We start from the raw sequence: 16,255 nt of genomic DNA, 5'->3' as shown, positions 1-16,255 counted from the left end.
CTTTTTAAGGACTAAAAGAATACTCGTACAATATATCGAGACACATCTCGATTTTAATGTTCTATTTTATTATTTGTCTTTGTCGATACTATCATACGATTTTATGTGTTTTTAAGAAAACAATAATGATTTTACTTTTGAATAAAATATAAATTTGAATATATCATAAAAATTTGAAAAAAAAATATCAATGTTAACATCAAATCAACTTTTTAAATTTTTTTATTTTTTATGTAATTTTTTAATTTAATTTTTTTATTATAGTTTAATTTAAGTTTAATAATGAAATAATTTATTTTTGGTTTAATAATATAACATTTTATAAAAATAACAATTAAGTATTCTCTTAGAATTCAATGATTATCCTAATTATATTTTAGATTTTTTATATTTAAAATGAGATGTTTATCCTGTATTTGATTATGTTTATCTGCAGTTATTTACACAAATTCAGATATATAGCTTTAATAAGTTGTACTTACGCATAATCTACTTGTAATATTGAGTTTTAAGTATTATACATTAATAAACAATACTTTACGCATAAAACGTATTTTTTAAGAGTTTTTGTCAAATTCTTTATAACATAGTATAGATTTAATCCACCTTCAAGATATATCTGTTCAACAAAAATCCTGAATCCAGTACTGATTTTAACCATAAATTTTAAACATAGAAAAAAAAGGACATGAGATTTGCAAATGCTAAAAAGAGAACATGTTCTCTGTAACATTCCCCACATGGGATTGGATTCCAAACCTAACCCTCAAGAAACTTTACCATCATGTGATCAATTACAGAGTTCCTTTCATATTACAATCGTTTCTGATACAAAAGCCACCGTCGGAAACATGAAGTAAGTCCACCGGAATTCTACATTACTCCGACAGCTCCTCCGGCGATAGGAAACAACTGGTTTTCCCGTTGAAATGAAACTGATTTGATAACCTAAAAACACAGTAGAAATCGAACGTTATTTTAAATTCGAAGATCTGATTTAGGCGGCTTAGTGAAATCGTCGGAGACGGCATTACCGGTGAAACGCCGGAGAGTTTGATCGGAACTTGGATTGGGGCATTGAAGAAGAAAGAAGGGTATTAGTTGGGCTGGGTATGTTATTGGGCTAAAGTGATCCAATCTGCCATGGCCCAGGCCCATAATGAAATATTGCTCTAATGTTGGGCCTTGGGAGTGGGCCTAGCTTTTTATAAGGCTTGTCTTTAAATAATCACAAATTTTAAGCAAAAAAAACTATTCGATTTTGAATGATGAAGGGGTCGTTTACTAAATACTTACTTGATAAGTGCTTAATGCATAAATTTCTTCATTGGATGAACATGAAAAGAGCCAAGAAGCTTACTAGATAAGAGCGATGAGAAAGATGAAGAGTCTTACCCGGTAAGTGAGGATGACGACTTTTACCCAGATAAGAACTTACCTGGTAAATGGTTACATTCGATATGATTTGATGTACTATAATCTTACGCATCTAAATAAATTATAGTGTTGACTTCTATTGGTAAACGCTTACCGGGTAAGTATTTGGGTAAACGACCCCTAAGTTTCTTAATTATTTTTAATTAAAAAACTATTAAAATTTTTCTTTTAATTAATTAAGTTTGTACACATTTTTTTTAATAAATAAATTATTGCCACTTAAAAAATTAATTACTTATATTTTTTTAACTCAAAAAAAGGTTACATGAACCAGCTGGTAAGAGTTTGATAGTTTTTTTGTTTTTAAAAAAAATACGTTTAATGGTTTTTTCATTCAAAAAAAATAGTTGAAGGACTTAATCATTTGAAATGAGAAAGTTTAATAATTTTTTCATTTGAAAAAAAGAGTTTGGGAACTAAACCATTTAAAATGAGAAAGTTTATTGATTTTTTTTAGCTTTTATTTATTTATTTATTTAAATAACGTGTTTCTATTTAAAATAACAAATGTTTTTTTAATGAAAAAACCATTAAACTTTGCCAATTTGAATGATTAAGTTGCTGAACTATTTTTTTGAATGAGAAATCGTTAAACTTTCTCATTTTTGAATGAAAAAACCATTAAACATTCTCATTTTAAATGATTAAATCTCTGAAGATCGATGGTAGGGGCCAACAACGTGTTAGACGATATGGATAATGGATAATGTCGTTGGGGACAAGGGCAACGGGGAGCGATATCGTTGTTTGTGAGGGTTTTAATAGCGTAAGGTTTGTGACGACAAAACTGATTTAAATTTATTTTTACTTTAAAACCTTCCTAGTCAGTTATAGGTAGTTTTTTTTTTTTTTTTTTTAAGATGCAGGTAGTCAACTTTTTAGAAGTTCAATGGTCTATTTATTAAAAAAAAATGTTTAGGGACTTAATAATTCAAAATGAGAAAGTGTAATGATTTTTTCATTAAAAAAAATAGTTCAGGAACTTAATCATTAAAAATGAGAACATTTAATGATTTTTTCATTCAAAAAATAGTTTAGGCACTTAATTATTCAAAATAAGATAGTTCGTTGAGCTTTTTTGAACTTTTCCCAACACAAATATACTGAAACAAACAAATATAATATTTTTAGAAAATAATCGTTTGAGGTGTCGTTATTAACGGCGGTCGTTAGTCTTCCTCCTCTCCTCTATCCTGAATCATGATGTAGTCCACCCTTATATCTAACAGGTGTCATCTCTTATCTGCAGTCTCCTACGAACATAGAAACACATTCCCCGTCCCCGGCCCCATCCCCGGCTTGAGCCAAGCGGGGATCCCCGTCCCCGTCCCTGGGACCCGATTTTTCGGGGAATCCCCGTCCCCGACCGGGGCGGGTGGACCGGGTTACCTGACGGGTCGGGGTCAATTCCCATCCTTAGAAACACTCCTTAACACCCTCAACTTTCTCATCACCATAGATGACCACTAGCTCTCCTTCCACACACCCACATACTGTAACGTTGTTGTAAAACACACATATACTTTAACAACCTCCTTTGGACTGCCTTCTACCACCAAACACCACCATCCCTATCTTCGAATCTTCTCCTTTCACATTTCCAACAACCTATGCACCATCGTGATCCTTCTTTTCTGTCGCTATGTTCTCCATACATAAACATACAGACACACAAGGACCATCTCCGATGAACATCCCAAGCCATCTCCAGTGGTCTTCTCCGATACCCTCCACTCTGGTGGTCTTCTCCTGCACCCTCCACACACATACAACACACACACACACATTGTGCATTGTGCATACATACATACATACATACATACATATATATACATACACACATGCATACTGTATGCACACAAAGTCCAAAATACATCACCATCGATCACTTTCTATGGATTCACACACAAATATATACACACACAGAGCCACAAAAACATCACCATTGATCTCTCTTTATAGATTATCTTTGTGTACTGTTGTGTATACGTCATGGGAGGATGGTGGTTGGAGGTGGGGGTCGATCACGATGAGGGTGAGGGTGGTGGCTGGAGGTGAGGGATGCTCATGGTGAAAAATAAGAAAAATACAAAAAAAAAATGTACAAAACGAAAGTACCTCTCACTTAACTGAGTTTTTTTTTAACAGTGTTAATTTTAAGGGACAATTTTCAAAGCAAAATGTAAACAGTAAAGATTATAATTGTAATTACTGAGTTTAGGAACCAAATTCAAAGATTCGTTTAAACCTTAGGGACCAAAATTGTACTTTACTCGTTTTAAAAATAACCAAATCAATATTATTCGATAAAGTAACCAAAGCTTTTCACTCATCACCATTTGCGTTGATTCGCTCTTCTTCCACTCTATCACAATTCACAAAAACCTCTGCTCAAAATCGAAAAACTTCAAATCATAAAACAGGAATACATCAAAAGATTAACAATTGCTTTGCTCTAATGGCGGAAAAACCCCAACCGGTTCAGGTATTATACTGTGGTGTTTGCGGGTTACCCGCTGAGTACTGTGAATTCGGACCCGATTTTGAAAAATGCAAACCCTGGTTGATCCAAAATGCAGCTCAGATTTACCCCGATCTTCTTCAAGGTACCCTTTTGATTGAATTTCAATCCCCTTGAATGTTTTTTCATTTTTTGTGTTATGGTTTTTGTGAAATCAATTTAGGCGCAAATGCGAAGGAAGTAGATAGAGTTTCAAATCAACTCCAATCGTCTTCGATTGCAGATGGCACTTCGGTTTATGGTAATTTTGATTTTTAGGCCTTTCTGAAATTTGAATTGTAAATGTTTTAATTTACATAATTTGTAGCATGTATGCTGTTCAAGCTGTGAAAGTGCCCTAATTGGTGCGCACGACGCAATATTTTAGGCTTATGGAAAAGGGAAATTGACCTAAATGGTCAACCCCATCAACCAAATTCACTTTGTAGCCACTTTACAGAGCCTCTTCCCAAAATAGCCAAAGTTTACGCAGAAATTTGAATCCTTTCTTCAGAAATTTGATTTCTGAAAAAAGAAATAAAGGAAAAAACTTAGAAGTTTGAATCCTTACGTAGAAATTTGAATCTTTACGCAGAAAGTGGAGAGTTTATGCAAAAGGGGTTTCTGCATAAGGTTTGTTTTTCATTTTTTTTTAGCCGAAATCAATCCTTACACATAATGCTCAAGGATTCTGCTGAAACTATGGCTATTCGGGGAAGTGGGTGCCTAACCTGGCTAAAAAGTGAATTGACTTTGATGGATTGGCTATTTCTTTTTTGTCAATTTCCCAATGGAAAACCCAATTATATAGCTAGTTTGCAAATAGGGAAAAGATAACTTTGTGTGGATGAGTAGCTAGCATGATAGAGTGCTTGTTATTCATCTGTAAGTTGGTGATGATGGGTGTAAACTTGCACATCGGCATGAACATATATAATGCAGTATGTGTTATCTGCTTCTGGCTATGATCTCATATATGTGTTACATACTTACATATGGATGCGTGAATGGGGAAGGACATGTATGCATGTTTTAATCTAATAAACTAACGCTAGAGATCACAATAGAATTGCATTTGTGGTGTCTCAGAAATCAACCGCCAGGTTACATATGATGGAAAGTTAAGTTTGTCAGGACATGAACTCAGATAAGAGTTATCGGAGACGCAAGATTGGGGTGGCTGACTACAGGTGGGAATATGTAGTTAGCCTAGATAGGTTGATGGGCGTATGGGTAGTACGGTTAGGGGTTGTTTGGTTGGTTTTTCATTAAGTTCTGTATGGATAAAGCTGTCTGGGTGGATTAATCTGCTTGTATAGATTGAGAAGGTTTTTGTTTGGGAGGGTTTTCTCATTGAAGGAAGGAGCGTGTATTTTAATTGGGAGAGGTAGGTTTGGAAAACAAAAGTTAAAAAACCTGGCTTTCTGCATACAACTCTCCCCTAGAAGCTTGCTGCCACTTTCGATATCATTAAGCCATTACCAAACAGTCACGTATAGCTAACCAAATAAGCTGTGAATCCCATTAAGCTCATCAAGATGCTAACAAACAAGACCTTAGTGGGTTAGCAGTTGGATCTTTTGAGTCCTAGGTTAGACCAGGGTATGCAGGTCTTCCGTTCCTATCTTGGTCTTGTTTTCTTGTACATGTTTCTGGTTCCATGTTTTGTTTTTTTGTCTGTTTGAATGTTGTTGCTTATTTCTCACCGGTTTCATTTTAGCACTGTCTTTCTTTTTTTCAAAATTTTCTTATTTTTCTATTATCGTTATTTTTTAGCAAGCTTTATCATTTCTTTCCGCACACTTCACAAGCTGATAGACCCACCTCCGGGTGGGACATAGGTTCGGTTTTTATGTAATAGTGTAATTTGAGTCCTCATGTTGGGTCTATGTCAGTGTAAATGCATTTGTAATTTCTATCAATAATGATCAGTCTATATTGTATAGATAAGTTCTTGTAAGGTGCACCATTGCACTAGGTATATAGGATATGCTCATGTTCACGGGATTAAAGTTTGAAGATAAAATGGGAACCAGATTTATGTTCTTAAAATTGACTTTGGGGACTAATTCCAAAATTTTCTATTAAAAAATTGGCAGGATATCCAAAAAAACTGCGGCATACCAGACCAGATTTTTACGTGTTCTTAGGATGTTCTAAACATATCCCCTTTAAGAACGTCCATGCCAATAGGTTATAACTTCCCAAGAAAGGAGACATGAGAAAAGAGACATTTTGTAGATTCTTCCTCTTGGCTATGGATGACGAAAGAGATGACATGAATACCGTAGCAATTAGCCAATACCAGGCGTCAAAATTTTATTATTAAGTTGTTGGTTCTGTGTTTTAATTCAATTCGAGAACCGAGTTGTATTCACTCTACTATATTATCAATGAAATAATTTTGCTTTATTATCAAAGATGTAATACATTGTCCACTCCTTTCCTTACCCGTTTTGAGATATATATATATATATATGTATATATGTATATATATATATATATGTATATATGTATATATATATATATAGGCGGTCATGTGAGAAGGAGAGTTAAGATAAGAAACGTTAGAAGGGATCTTGACCCTTGATCTCCTTTAATCTCAAACCCACCCATGACTCGTGCTTGATACGGGGATTAATTCAGTGCTTCTCATCCTAATGTGTATCCAAAGGTGAAGATCCCTCCTTATGCTTCTCACCTTAACTCTCTTTCTCACCGGAACCCAACCCTATATCTCCTAACGATGTTATTTCTAGAATCTTCGATACATTTTGAACATTCTTTAGGATCAAAACGGCAACATATATCATAAATTTTCCTTTCAATATTTGTTCGATCACAAACAATATCTCAAAAAATATCGACGATGACTTTTCTGCGGCTCATGATTTATTCTCAACGTTCAATAACAAAGAAATGATAAACCAAACCAAATGAGTCCAATGAGATACAAATAAATGATACTATCTTCTAATATTTTCTTTTCCAAAATGTCATCATGCAACCATTGTATTTCACATGACATCCACATATGTATTTGGCTCAATATAAAGAAACATTGATAATTTCCAATTGGCATGCATGAGTTGATATCTTACGGCTTCATTTGACTTATGTTTGAACAATATTTAGTTTTTTACTACGTTTTGTTCCTTCTGTTTTCAGTATCTTGAAACAAATTTCTAGAGTTAGGCTTCTGCGTGCTTAGATTTTAATTATTGGCTGCAGGCTCTTCGGCACCAAAGCAGGAACCAGTAAAGAAACTTCCAGGGGGAAAGATAAAAAAGAAGGTAGGAATTGGACAAGTTCTTTATATAAAGTTCATATACTTAGGGGCCGTTTGGTTGGTTTTCCATTAAGTCCTATATGGATAAATCTGTATGTGTAGATTAATTTGTCTGTATAGATTGGGAAGATTTTTGTTTGGGAGGGTTGTTTCGTAGTGGAACGAGTTTGTTTTTTAATTGGGATGGGCAGGTTTGTGAAAAATTTGGCTTTCTACATAAAGTTGCCCCCTAGATACTTACTGAATAAGCCACTTTCTATATCGTTAAGCCACTACCGAACAGTCATGTATAGCTGACTGAATAAGCTGTCATGAAGCTGCTAACAAACAGACCCTTAGAGGGAGGTTCAAATGAAGAACAAGGTCAAAGTAAGAAAACACGAGATTACCTGTATTCACATGTGATTTTACTTTCAGTTCACATGTGAATAGGGTCAACTCAGGGGTGTGTGCGTAATCACAATTCACATGTGATTGACTGTAAAATCACATGTGATATAGGTATTATCATGTTTTCTTACTTTGACCCTATTTTCATTTAAACCCAACCCTATATATTTGTTTGTATGATGCATATACAGCACACCTCATATATCTAGCTTTTTTATAGCACCCGTAATGAATTTTGGGAAAAATCTAAAGAATGCATCCCGTTTTAAAGGTCTTTTAAAAATTAGTCTTTTGCCTCTAAAGTCAAAATGTTTTTCATTATTTCGGATTGAGGGATTAGTAAAGAACGACAACTATTTGTGAGACAAAAAAATGTCTGAATTCTTGAGGTTCCTGCATAAGTGTTTGTTATTGAAGTTTTTCAACTATAAGAATCAAACTTGGAAGAATTTCTTGTGCAGGAAAAACAAGAGGTTATAATTGAGAAGGTAACCCGTAACAAGCGAAAGTCTATCACCACTTTGAAAGGCCTTGATCTTTTTGGTAAGTGTAATGCTACATCATGGCTTCTGTTTTATTACGAGATGTTACATGCATATAATGAAGCTTTATTTCCCTCTCTGAATAGTTGTCAATGATGATTTGATAGCATTTCTTGAATTTTCATGGTCACCGGCACCTTTGTCCAACTAGTTCATGGGCCAAAACGTTTTATCCACATGAACTAGACAATATTTAGGCATATCGGCCAACATCTGTGATCCTTGAGGGTGCGTTTAGTACACCAGACATGACATAACAAAACAAAAATCACTATTCCACATTTGGCAGGACAGGAACATAGTAGAACAAAGTGAAACAAGTGTGTTCCACCCCGCCCCATGGAACAAGGTGGAACAAACCTATCTTTTACCAATATAACCTCAAAATAAAACCTACTTCTTTTCTAAAACATCAAATACGCCTCCCTCTTTACGTTTTATTCATTCTTTAAATTTTATTTATTGTATATTATGCACTTTAAACTTTCACTTTACTGTCCTCAAAATATTATTTTTATACGATTTCTATATTATGGTTAATTATTTATTAAATACTAAAAGTAAAAAAATAATATAGAAGTAGAAAAGACAAATTGCTAACCACATAAACCTTTTATTCTGGTGTCATTTCAATCGTCTTGACAAAAACTTTCTAACGATATATTTTGTAATAAAAATATTTATTTTATTATAATTCAATAAATTATGTAAATTAATCAAAATATATAAAAGATGTAAACAACTCATTAGGGGTAAATTGATTACTTTATCTATTATGTCCTGTCGAGTTCTGTATTACCAAAGGCTAAACAATTTTCTGTCTTGTTCTGTCCTGCCTATCCGGATACCAAACACACCCTCAGAGCGTTCAAGTCTCTCTGTTTGTAAGTTTCTTGGATTCTCATAATGCGTTGTAGGTGTTAAACTGAGTGATGCTTCGAAGAAGCTTGGAAAGAAATTTGCTACTGGAGCATCTGTTGTTAAGGTACAATTTCGGCTGCACGCTTCATGATTCTGAAAAAAAATCTTTGAATTAATGAAATTCAATGAACAGGGGCCAACCGAGAAGGATCAGATTGATGTACAAGGAGACATAGCATACGACATTGTGGAGTTTATCACACATACTTGGCCAGACGTAATGAAACCTACTATCTTTTTTACTTGAGCTTGATAGTTACTGTACTAGGGGTGGGTTCAAGAGAGAACACTAAAAAAGAGAACGAGGGAGGTTCAGACGAAACTCCCCCAAAGATGAAAAACTGAGGCACACCTTGGTAACTGTTCATCTGGACCGTATGCACAGATGCATAAAAGTAATTGAAGCTGTTTTCTGGTTTTATGCATGTGTGCATGTTATGCACTTGTGCGTACCAGGCAAATTGCTTACAAATGACTTTTATGCACATGTGTATACTGTCCAGATGAATAGTTACCAGAGTGTTCCTTAGTTTTTCATTTTTTTTTGCGGTTTTTCCCCTGAACCTGAACTAAAAGAGAACAAAGGAACCAATCTGAACCATCCATCTGTTTTAATCCAATGATTGTGAATAATAGGGGCCATTTTGTCAAAACTAGATCCACGATCGTAGAGGGTTCATTTGTTTTCTCTTGAACCTTCTCTATTGTACTACCACCACGGTTTATTTTAGAGTTACCATATGAAAATCGAGTTGTAGAAGTGGATGTGTCCATCTATATCATATGAACCAACTATTTTTACCCTTGTACGTATCATAGGTTCCTGAAACAGCGATTTTCTTTATTGAAGATGGGAAAAAGGTCCCGGCGGTGTGAAATTTGGAGGTAGAGTATAGTATTTCTCTTCCACTGTTGGATTTCTAAAACTTCCAACTGTATCCTTGATAGAAAGAGTTGTTTTTGTGTTCATAAACCATATAATAAATACCCATTTTACCCTTTTCTTTCTTCTTGAAATCGCCTTCGATATATATGACATGAAGTACATATTTGATTTTGCAATATCAGCTATGGTTTGTGTTTGGTCTCTAGTGAACTTTTATGTATCCCTACTTACTTGAGATTAGGGTTTCTAAACGCGTGTGCCTTTGCATAATCTTTTACCACGAGTTCTATAGTTAAATCCATGACCTTCCGACATGTTTGAGAATACCACCACTTAACAGAAGAATGCCTAGAAACGTATAAGAAGGTCATGGATTTAAAAAACACCTGTAACTCGGAAGGTCATTTAGCTAAATAATTCTTTATGCACATAGTTCACTATTCATTGTGCATTGCAGATGAATAACCATATCTACACTTGGATCATCTTAGGTCTTTATGCACATAGTTCACTATTCATTGTGCATTATAGATGAATAACCATATCCACACTTGGATCATCTTAGGGGCTGTTTGGTTGGTTTTCAAGTCCTGGATGGATAAAGCTGTCTGTATAGAGTTGAAAGGTTTTTTTGTTTGGGAGAGTTTTCTCCATAGAGGGAATGAACGTGTGTTTTTTAATTGGGAGGAACAAGTCTGAATTTTTTTTGGCTTTCTGCATAAAGCTCCTCCTAGAAGCTTATATATCATTAAGTTACTACCAAAGAATCATGTATAGTAGACCGAATAAGTTTAGAGAGCAGAAATGAAGGGTTTGACATGCAAATGGTCGAATCTTGTCAGAAGGTCGTTTAGCTAAACAACCCTTTACGTACACGATTCACTATTCATTGTGCATATCAATAACCATATCTACAGTCAAGATCATCTTAGTTTTAATTTGAGAGCAGGAAAAAAAATGAAGGGTTTGACCTGCAAATGGTCAACTCCTGTATGCTCATAAGATTAAGAACCAGAACCAGCATGATGATGTGTGCTTGTGGAAGATGATGTAATGATCATTCATTATGAATACAGCCACAACTTCTGTTTTAATTTCTTGGACCACAATGTGGACACATAACATCAAGGGGACAGAAGAAAGATATGGAGTAATGGTGGGATCTTTCTTCTTTGTTCATCTTTTTTGTATGTTTGACTTTGACCCAAGAAGATGAGAGATGCCAAAAAATCTCTTGGTAGACATGAATTGGTCTTTCTTGGGTGGAATATTCTTCTCATTTTGGTGTGTAATATAAAGGAAATCTTGGAATTCATCTTCTTAGATATGGTTAGATTTCTTGTTGACCTAAAAAATCTAACTTATGACTATTAAAAATCTAAGTATGAACTATATCTGTTTTTTCGGGTATCTGTGTGGTTTGTTCTAGTTGCGAGCAACTCGACTGATAAACTGAACTGATATCATTTTTTGAAATATCTGATTTACATTTTAAAAATTCTTAACCATTGTAGAAAGTTTGAAATAAACCATAAGGATGGTGTTTGATTGGTTTAAACTTGTGCTTCAAAGATCAAAAGTGTTTGAGGATCCCAAGTTCGAATATGAGGAGGAATAAAAAAACTCCTTGTGGCCATGGAGGTTCAAATGCAGTGACTCCGGGCTGCCCGCAAAGCGGATGGTCGTCCTGGGGTTAGTAGACTCTAAAAAAAAGAAGTTTGAAACAAACTTTTATTCATAAAATCAAACAAAACATTCAAGAATTTGGCAACAAATAGGGACTCTAATTATTAAGTATTATGTATTGTTTATTAATGTAGATGTCTTAAAACTCAATAGTATAAATTATTACTGCATATACAAAAGAGTCCTTGGCCTAATGATATCTGGTTAGAGGATGTTTGGTTGATTTTCTATTAAATCTTATACTGATAAAGTTGTCTGTGTGGATTATTCTATCTGTATAGATTGAAAATGTTTTTGTTTAAGAGAGTTTTTTCATAAATGGAAGAAACATGTTTTTTTAATTACAAGAGACGTATTTCGAAAAAAAACCTGACAATACATAAAGGCTCCTAGATGGAGGTTTGAATCCTTGACCTCATGAGAAGTTAACTCTACCAGTCAACCCGATACTGCTGAGCCGTTGACTCTTTGGTTCAAATTTACAACTTTCTAAACCGTTACTATATACGTACAATCTTTTAAGCTCCATAAAATCAATCACTTTTTTCGGTATCTTATCAACCATATAAAACCATAAAAATAAAACCTAAAAACACAAACAATGAACCATAAGGGTGGTGCCTGATTGCTTTGAGCTTGACTCCAAAGGTCAAAAGTACCAGGAGAAATAAAAATCCCCTTATGATCACGGAGATTCAAATACGCTGACTTCGAACTGTCTATTAAAAAAAAACACAAACAATGTTGAGAGAAGAAGGTTCTTTAGGTACATTGCATCTTCATTCTTCACAATGCAAATGGTTAAATGAAAGTGAAAAAAAACAAAAGTCAAGTCGATGCAATTATTATTTTCAAGAAAATAAATAACTAAATAAATAAATAAATAAATAAAAGGAAAATTAGAAATTAAAGTCTATGTATGAATGATGTAATCTAAATCTTTTCAAGATAATTTGATGATGCCATTCTTTCATCTTTGATTTGTGGGATGTGATTTTTAAACTATTTAAAAATTTATTATTTTATAAAATATTTAAATGAATTAAATATTTAAAAACTATTTAATAATGAAAATAAAAAATTATGTAGACCATTACAATAAAACTGGTTTTAGGACCAAAGGGTCTTTTTGGCCTAACGGTATGTGAGTTTTTGGCCTTTTAGGAGGTCAAAGATTCAAACCTCACCAAATGTGAGAAGGGTGTGTGAGTTTATTTGTTCTATTTGTCATATACATATAAATATTAAATACTTATAGGCGACTTTTGAAAAATCGTCGTATTAGTTTTTCATGTTCATAATGTTATATAAAAAGGCTAATAGGACGATTTTTACTTGCGTTTCATATCAGGTTGTCCAACTTCATAAATAAAACCTGTTCGGTCGTATTTTAACCACTTACTGTAATGTTTTTAAATAAACCGTTCATTTTTGATCTTATAAACTTAAAGTCCCATTAGATATAATCCCACATGATCTGTTTTGTTGTAGTGAACCATCTCCTAATGATCTGATTTCTAAAACTGTATCCGTTTTGATTCATCAGATATCAAATTAAATATAACTTATACTGACCCAACTTTCAAAAACACATTTTCATTCGAATAACTATCGATTGCTTACTGAATTAACTGTTACTAAAAATCTGGCTTAAATAAAAGGTTTACAGTACCAAAATAAAACATTGAAATCTTTTAATAATGCATTGTCATTTTCAACATCAATTTATTCAACTCAATTTAGAGGACGAAGAATTGTTACTCACATGAAATCAGATCTTTTTGAATCATTGATACTGATACACAAGATTCTTTATAAGATTTTGAACGGAATTTATGTAAGCAAAATCTTTGATGACGATTCGTTGGCATCGAACAATGCAAATTCATACATGTCTCTTTCTTTCTTGATTTCGTATCGAGGGTTGATAAATTTCATACGATCTATAAAAATCTTAGACTTTATTGATTATTAAAGGATCTTTCACAAAAATGGCCACCCCTTTGGACCCCACACTCCATAACAATGGGTACAAGGGGACACTTCAAATCTTTCTTGGAACCATTTTGTTGTTCTTTTTTTAGTTCCATGATGATGTGGATTTGATTTAATAAAAAACCCATCATATATATATATATATATATATATATATATAGAGGGTTGGGTTCACGTGAGATTAATGGTTTTTCGTGAGACCTGTAAGATCAATTTATGTTCTTTGATCGACTTTATAAGCTAATGATCTAACGGTTTAAAGTTACACGGTGACAATTTTGTGATTATTGAGAAGTCTCGTGGCAATTTTGTGATTATGAATGTTCAGATTGTAGATCTAATCCAAGGGTTGAGAATTGGTCTTACGGGTTTCACGAAAAACACTTGGTCTCACATGATCCCAAGACCAATTCTCAACCCTTGGATTAGATCTACAATTTGAACATTCATAATCACAAAATTGTCACGAGACCTCTCAATAATCACAAAATTGTCACCGTGCAACTTTAGACCATTAGATTATAAAGTTGATCAATGAACATAAATCGGTCTTACGGGTCTCACGAAAAACCCTTCGTCTTACGTGAACCCAACCCTATATATACACACACACACACACACACACCCCAAGTTTAAGAAAAAATCTTTAAAAATGAAAAAAATAAGAACATTTTAATAACCGTTTATCTTTTTGTATATATATGTGCATATCGTAAAGATAAATAGCTACTAAAGTGTTTCTTAGTTTTTCAATTTTTGTGTTTTTCTCCAGAACCTGACTCCCCCCTCTCTCTATATATATCTAGCTCAAGAAAACTATAATTAAAAAAATAAAAAACTAAAGAACACCCTAATAATCATTCATTTGTTTGGTATGCAGATATACATAAAAATACTTGAAAACATTTCCTGGATATTATGCACATGTGCATACCTGACGGATTACCTTTATGTATATGTGCATACCGAACAAATTATTTTTATGCACATGTGCATAATATGACAAATGAATGATTATTAGAGTGTTCATCAATTTTAAGATATATGTATTAGTTTAAGGTATTGAAGATAGTCGAAGGAAAATGAAGTCAGATCAAGTAATTAACTCATTTAAATGCTTTAACGTGTTCTCATCACAACCATTATTCTCACACAGATATCCCCCACATCTGTGTGTATAATGACTCATATAAATAATTAAAATTTATATAAATCCATGTTTTTTATAGATTATCAGACTTACTACTACTTCTGGTTCTGGATCTGATTCTGGGATTTCCACGTATCGTCCAAATAACTGGTCCAATACCAGATTCTGAAAATATTTGACATAAAGAACATGAAGATCAAGAAAATCTTTGACATGAAAAAGATAACATGTCGATCAAGAAAATCTTTGACATTCAATAAAAACTCACCCCGATTGGTGTGGAATTTAATCTTTTGATGTGAAATGTAAAGTTGCATTTAAAACATGCAAAATCTGTTTATATTTTTTTTATTTAATTTTAAATGCACTAATTTTATTTTTTTATAAGAAAATAAATAAATAAATCTATCTTTAAACTTTCTAAAACTGAAACCCAATAAGGTTTTACATTTTGAGTGATTAAGTTCCTGAACATTGTTTTAAACAGATATTTCTTGATGTATCAACAGATCAGTAATAAAATACAGTAAACTAATAAATTGAAATGACTATATATATATATATATATATATATATATATATTTACATCAATATATACTGAATTTTTTACATGACAATAAAAAAAAAGTAATCATCAAAAATTTCTTAGGTTTCGTTTGGTTTGAAGGAATGAAATAGATTTGGGGGGATTTGCATTTCAAATCCATTCCAATCCCATGTTTGGTTTACTGGATTGTCCGGATTTGAAATCATAGGATTAATTTAATTGACATCCTTCAAACCGGTTTTGGTTGTTTTTTTTTATTATATCACAATGGTTGAAATATGAAAGATTATAAGAATAAAATATGTACATCAAAGAAAGGGATATCTTTTTAAAATATATAATATATATATACAACTAATAGAACAAATAAACTCACACACCTTTTCTCATCTTTGGTGATGTTTGAAACCCTTGATTTCCTAGGAGGCCAATGACTCACATACCACTAGACCAAAGTCCCTTTGGTAAGAAGGGGATATCTTTCTGTTAACTCGTTTTAGTTTTTTTTTTTTTTACCAATGTGGGATAATCAAACCGAACACCACATTTCAATGCTTTAATTAAAACTATGAAAACACGGTCATTTTCAATAATTGTTAACTAAGGAATTATGTTTTATTTTATCTCTGATTTAATACTTTATTAACAAATTTATTGTCACCGGACAATGCAGACCAAAAACTAGTTAATGTTAAAGGTCTTTAATATCTTATATATATATATATATATAGAGAGAGAGAGAGAGAGAGAGAGAGAGAGAGAAATATGATCAAACGAGAACGATCCCTATTTAAAAGAACATGAAAACGAGCAAATCATATGCAAAATTACATGTGATTTTACATTGATGGTAAAAAAAAGTGTCCGAGCGACTTGTGGCTGCATCTTCAAGTCGCCGGGTAAGATCGCCTG

The 16,255-nt window shown here is 33.1% G+C and overlaps 1 protein-coding gene across 2 annotated transcripts; it reads left to right on the top strand.

The window, feature by feature from the left end:
• Positions 1-3,729: 3,729 nt before the first annotated feature.
• On the top strand, positions 3,730-10,170 carry LOC112516873 (translation machinery-associated protein 22-like). Of its 2 annotated transcripts, XM_025124111.1 has the most exons (7): positions 3,734-4,043; positions 4,122-4,199; positions 7,169-7,230; positions 8,078-8,159; positions 9,076-9,143; positions 9,213-9,296; positions 9,899-10,170. In XM_025124111.1, the coding sequence occupies exons 1-7, from the start codon at positions 3,896-3,898 to the stop codon at positions 9,953-9,955; spliced, it is 579 nt and encodes a 192-aa protein (XP_024979879.1). In that variant the 5' UTR covers positions 3,734-3,895; the 3' UTR covers positions 9,956-10,170. The 2 variants fall into 2 exon arrangements, with proteins under 2 accessions (XP_024979880.1, XP_024979879.1); XM_025124112.1 differs by lacking the exon at positions 4,122-4,199 and having other exon boundaries at positions 3,730-4,043.
• Positions 10,171-16,255: the final 6,085 nt, after the last annotated feature.

Source organism: Cynara cardunculus, assembly GCF_001531365.2.
Source record: "Cynara cardunculus var. scolymus isolate 2C chromosome LG 8, CcrdV1, whole genome shotgun sequence".
NCBI classification, from domain to species: Eukaryota; Viridiplantae; Streptophyta; class Magnoliopsida; order Asterales; family Asteraceae; genus Cynara; species Cynara cardunculus.
The sequence above is the reverse complement of the archived record's forward strand: the minus strand, read 5'-3'. Positions and strand labels throughout refer to the sequence as shown.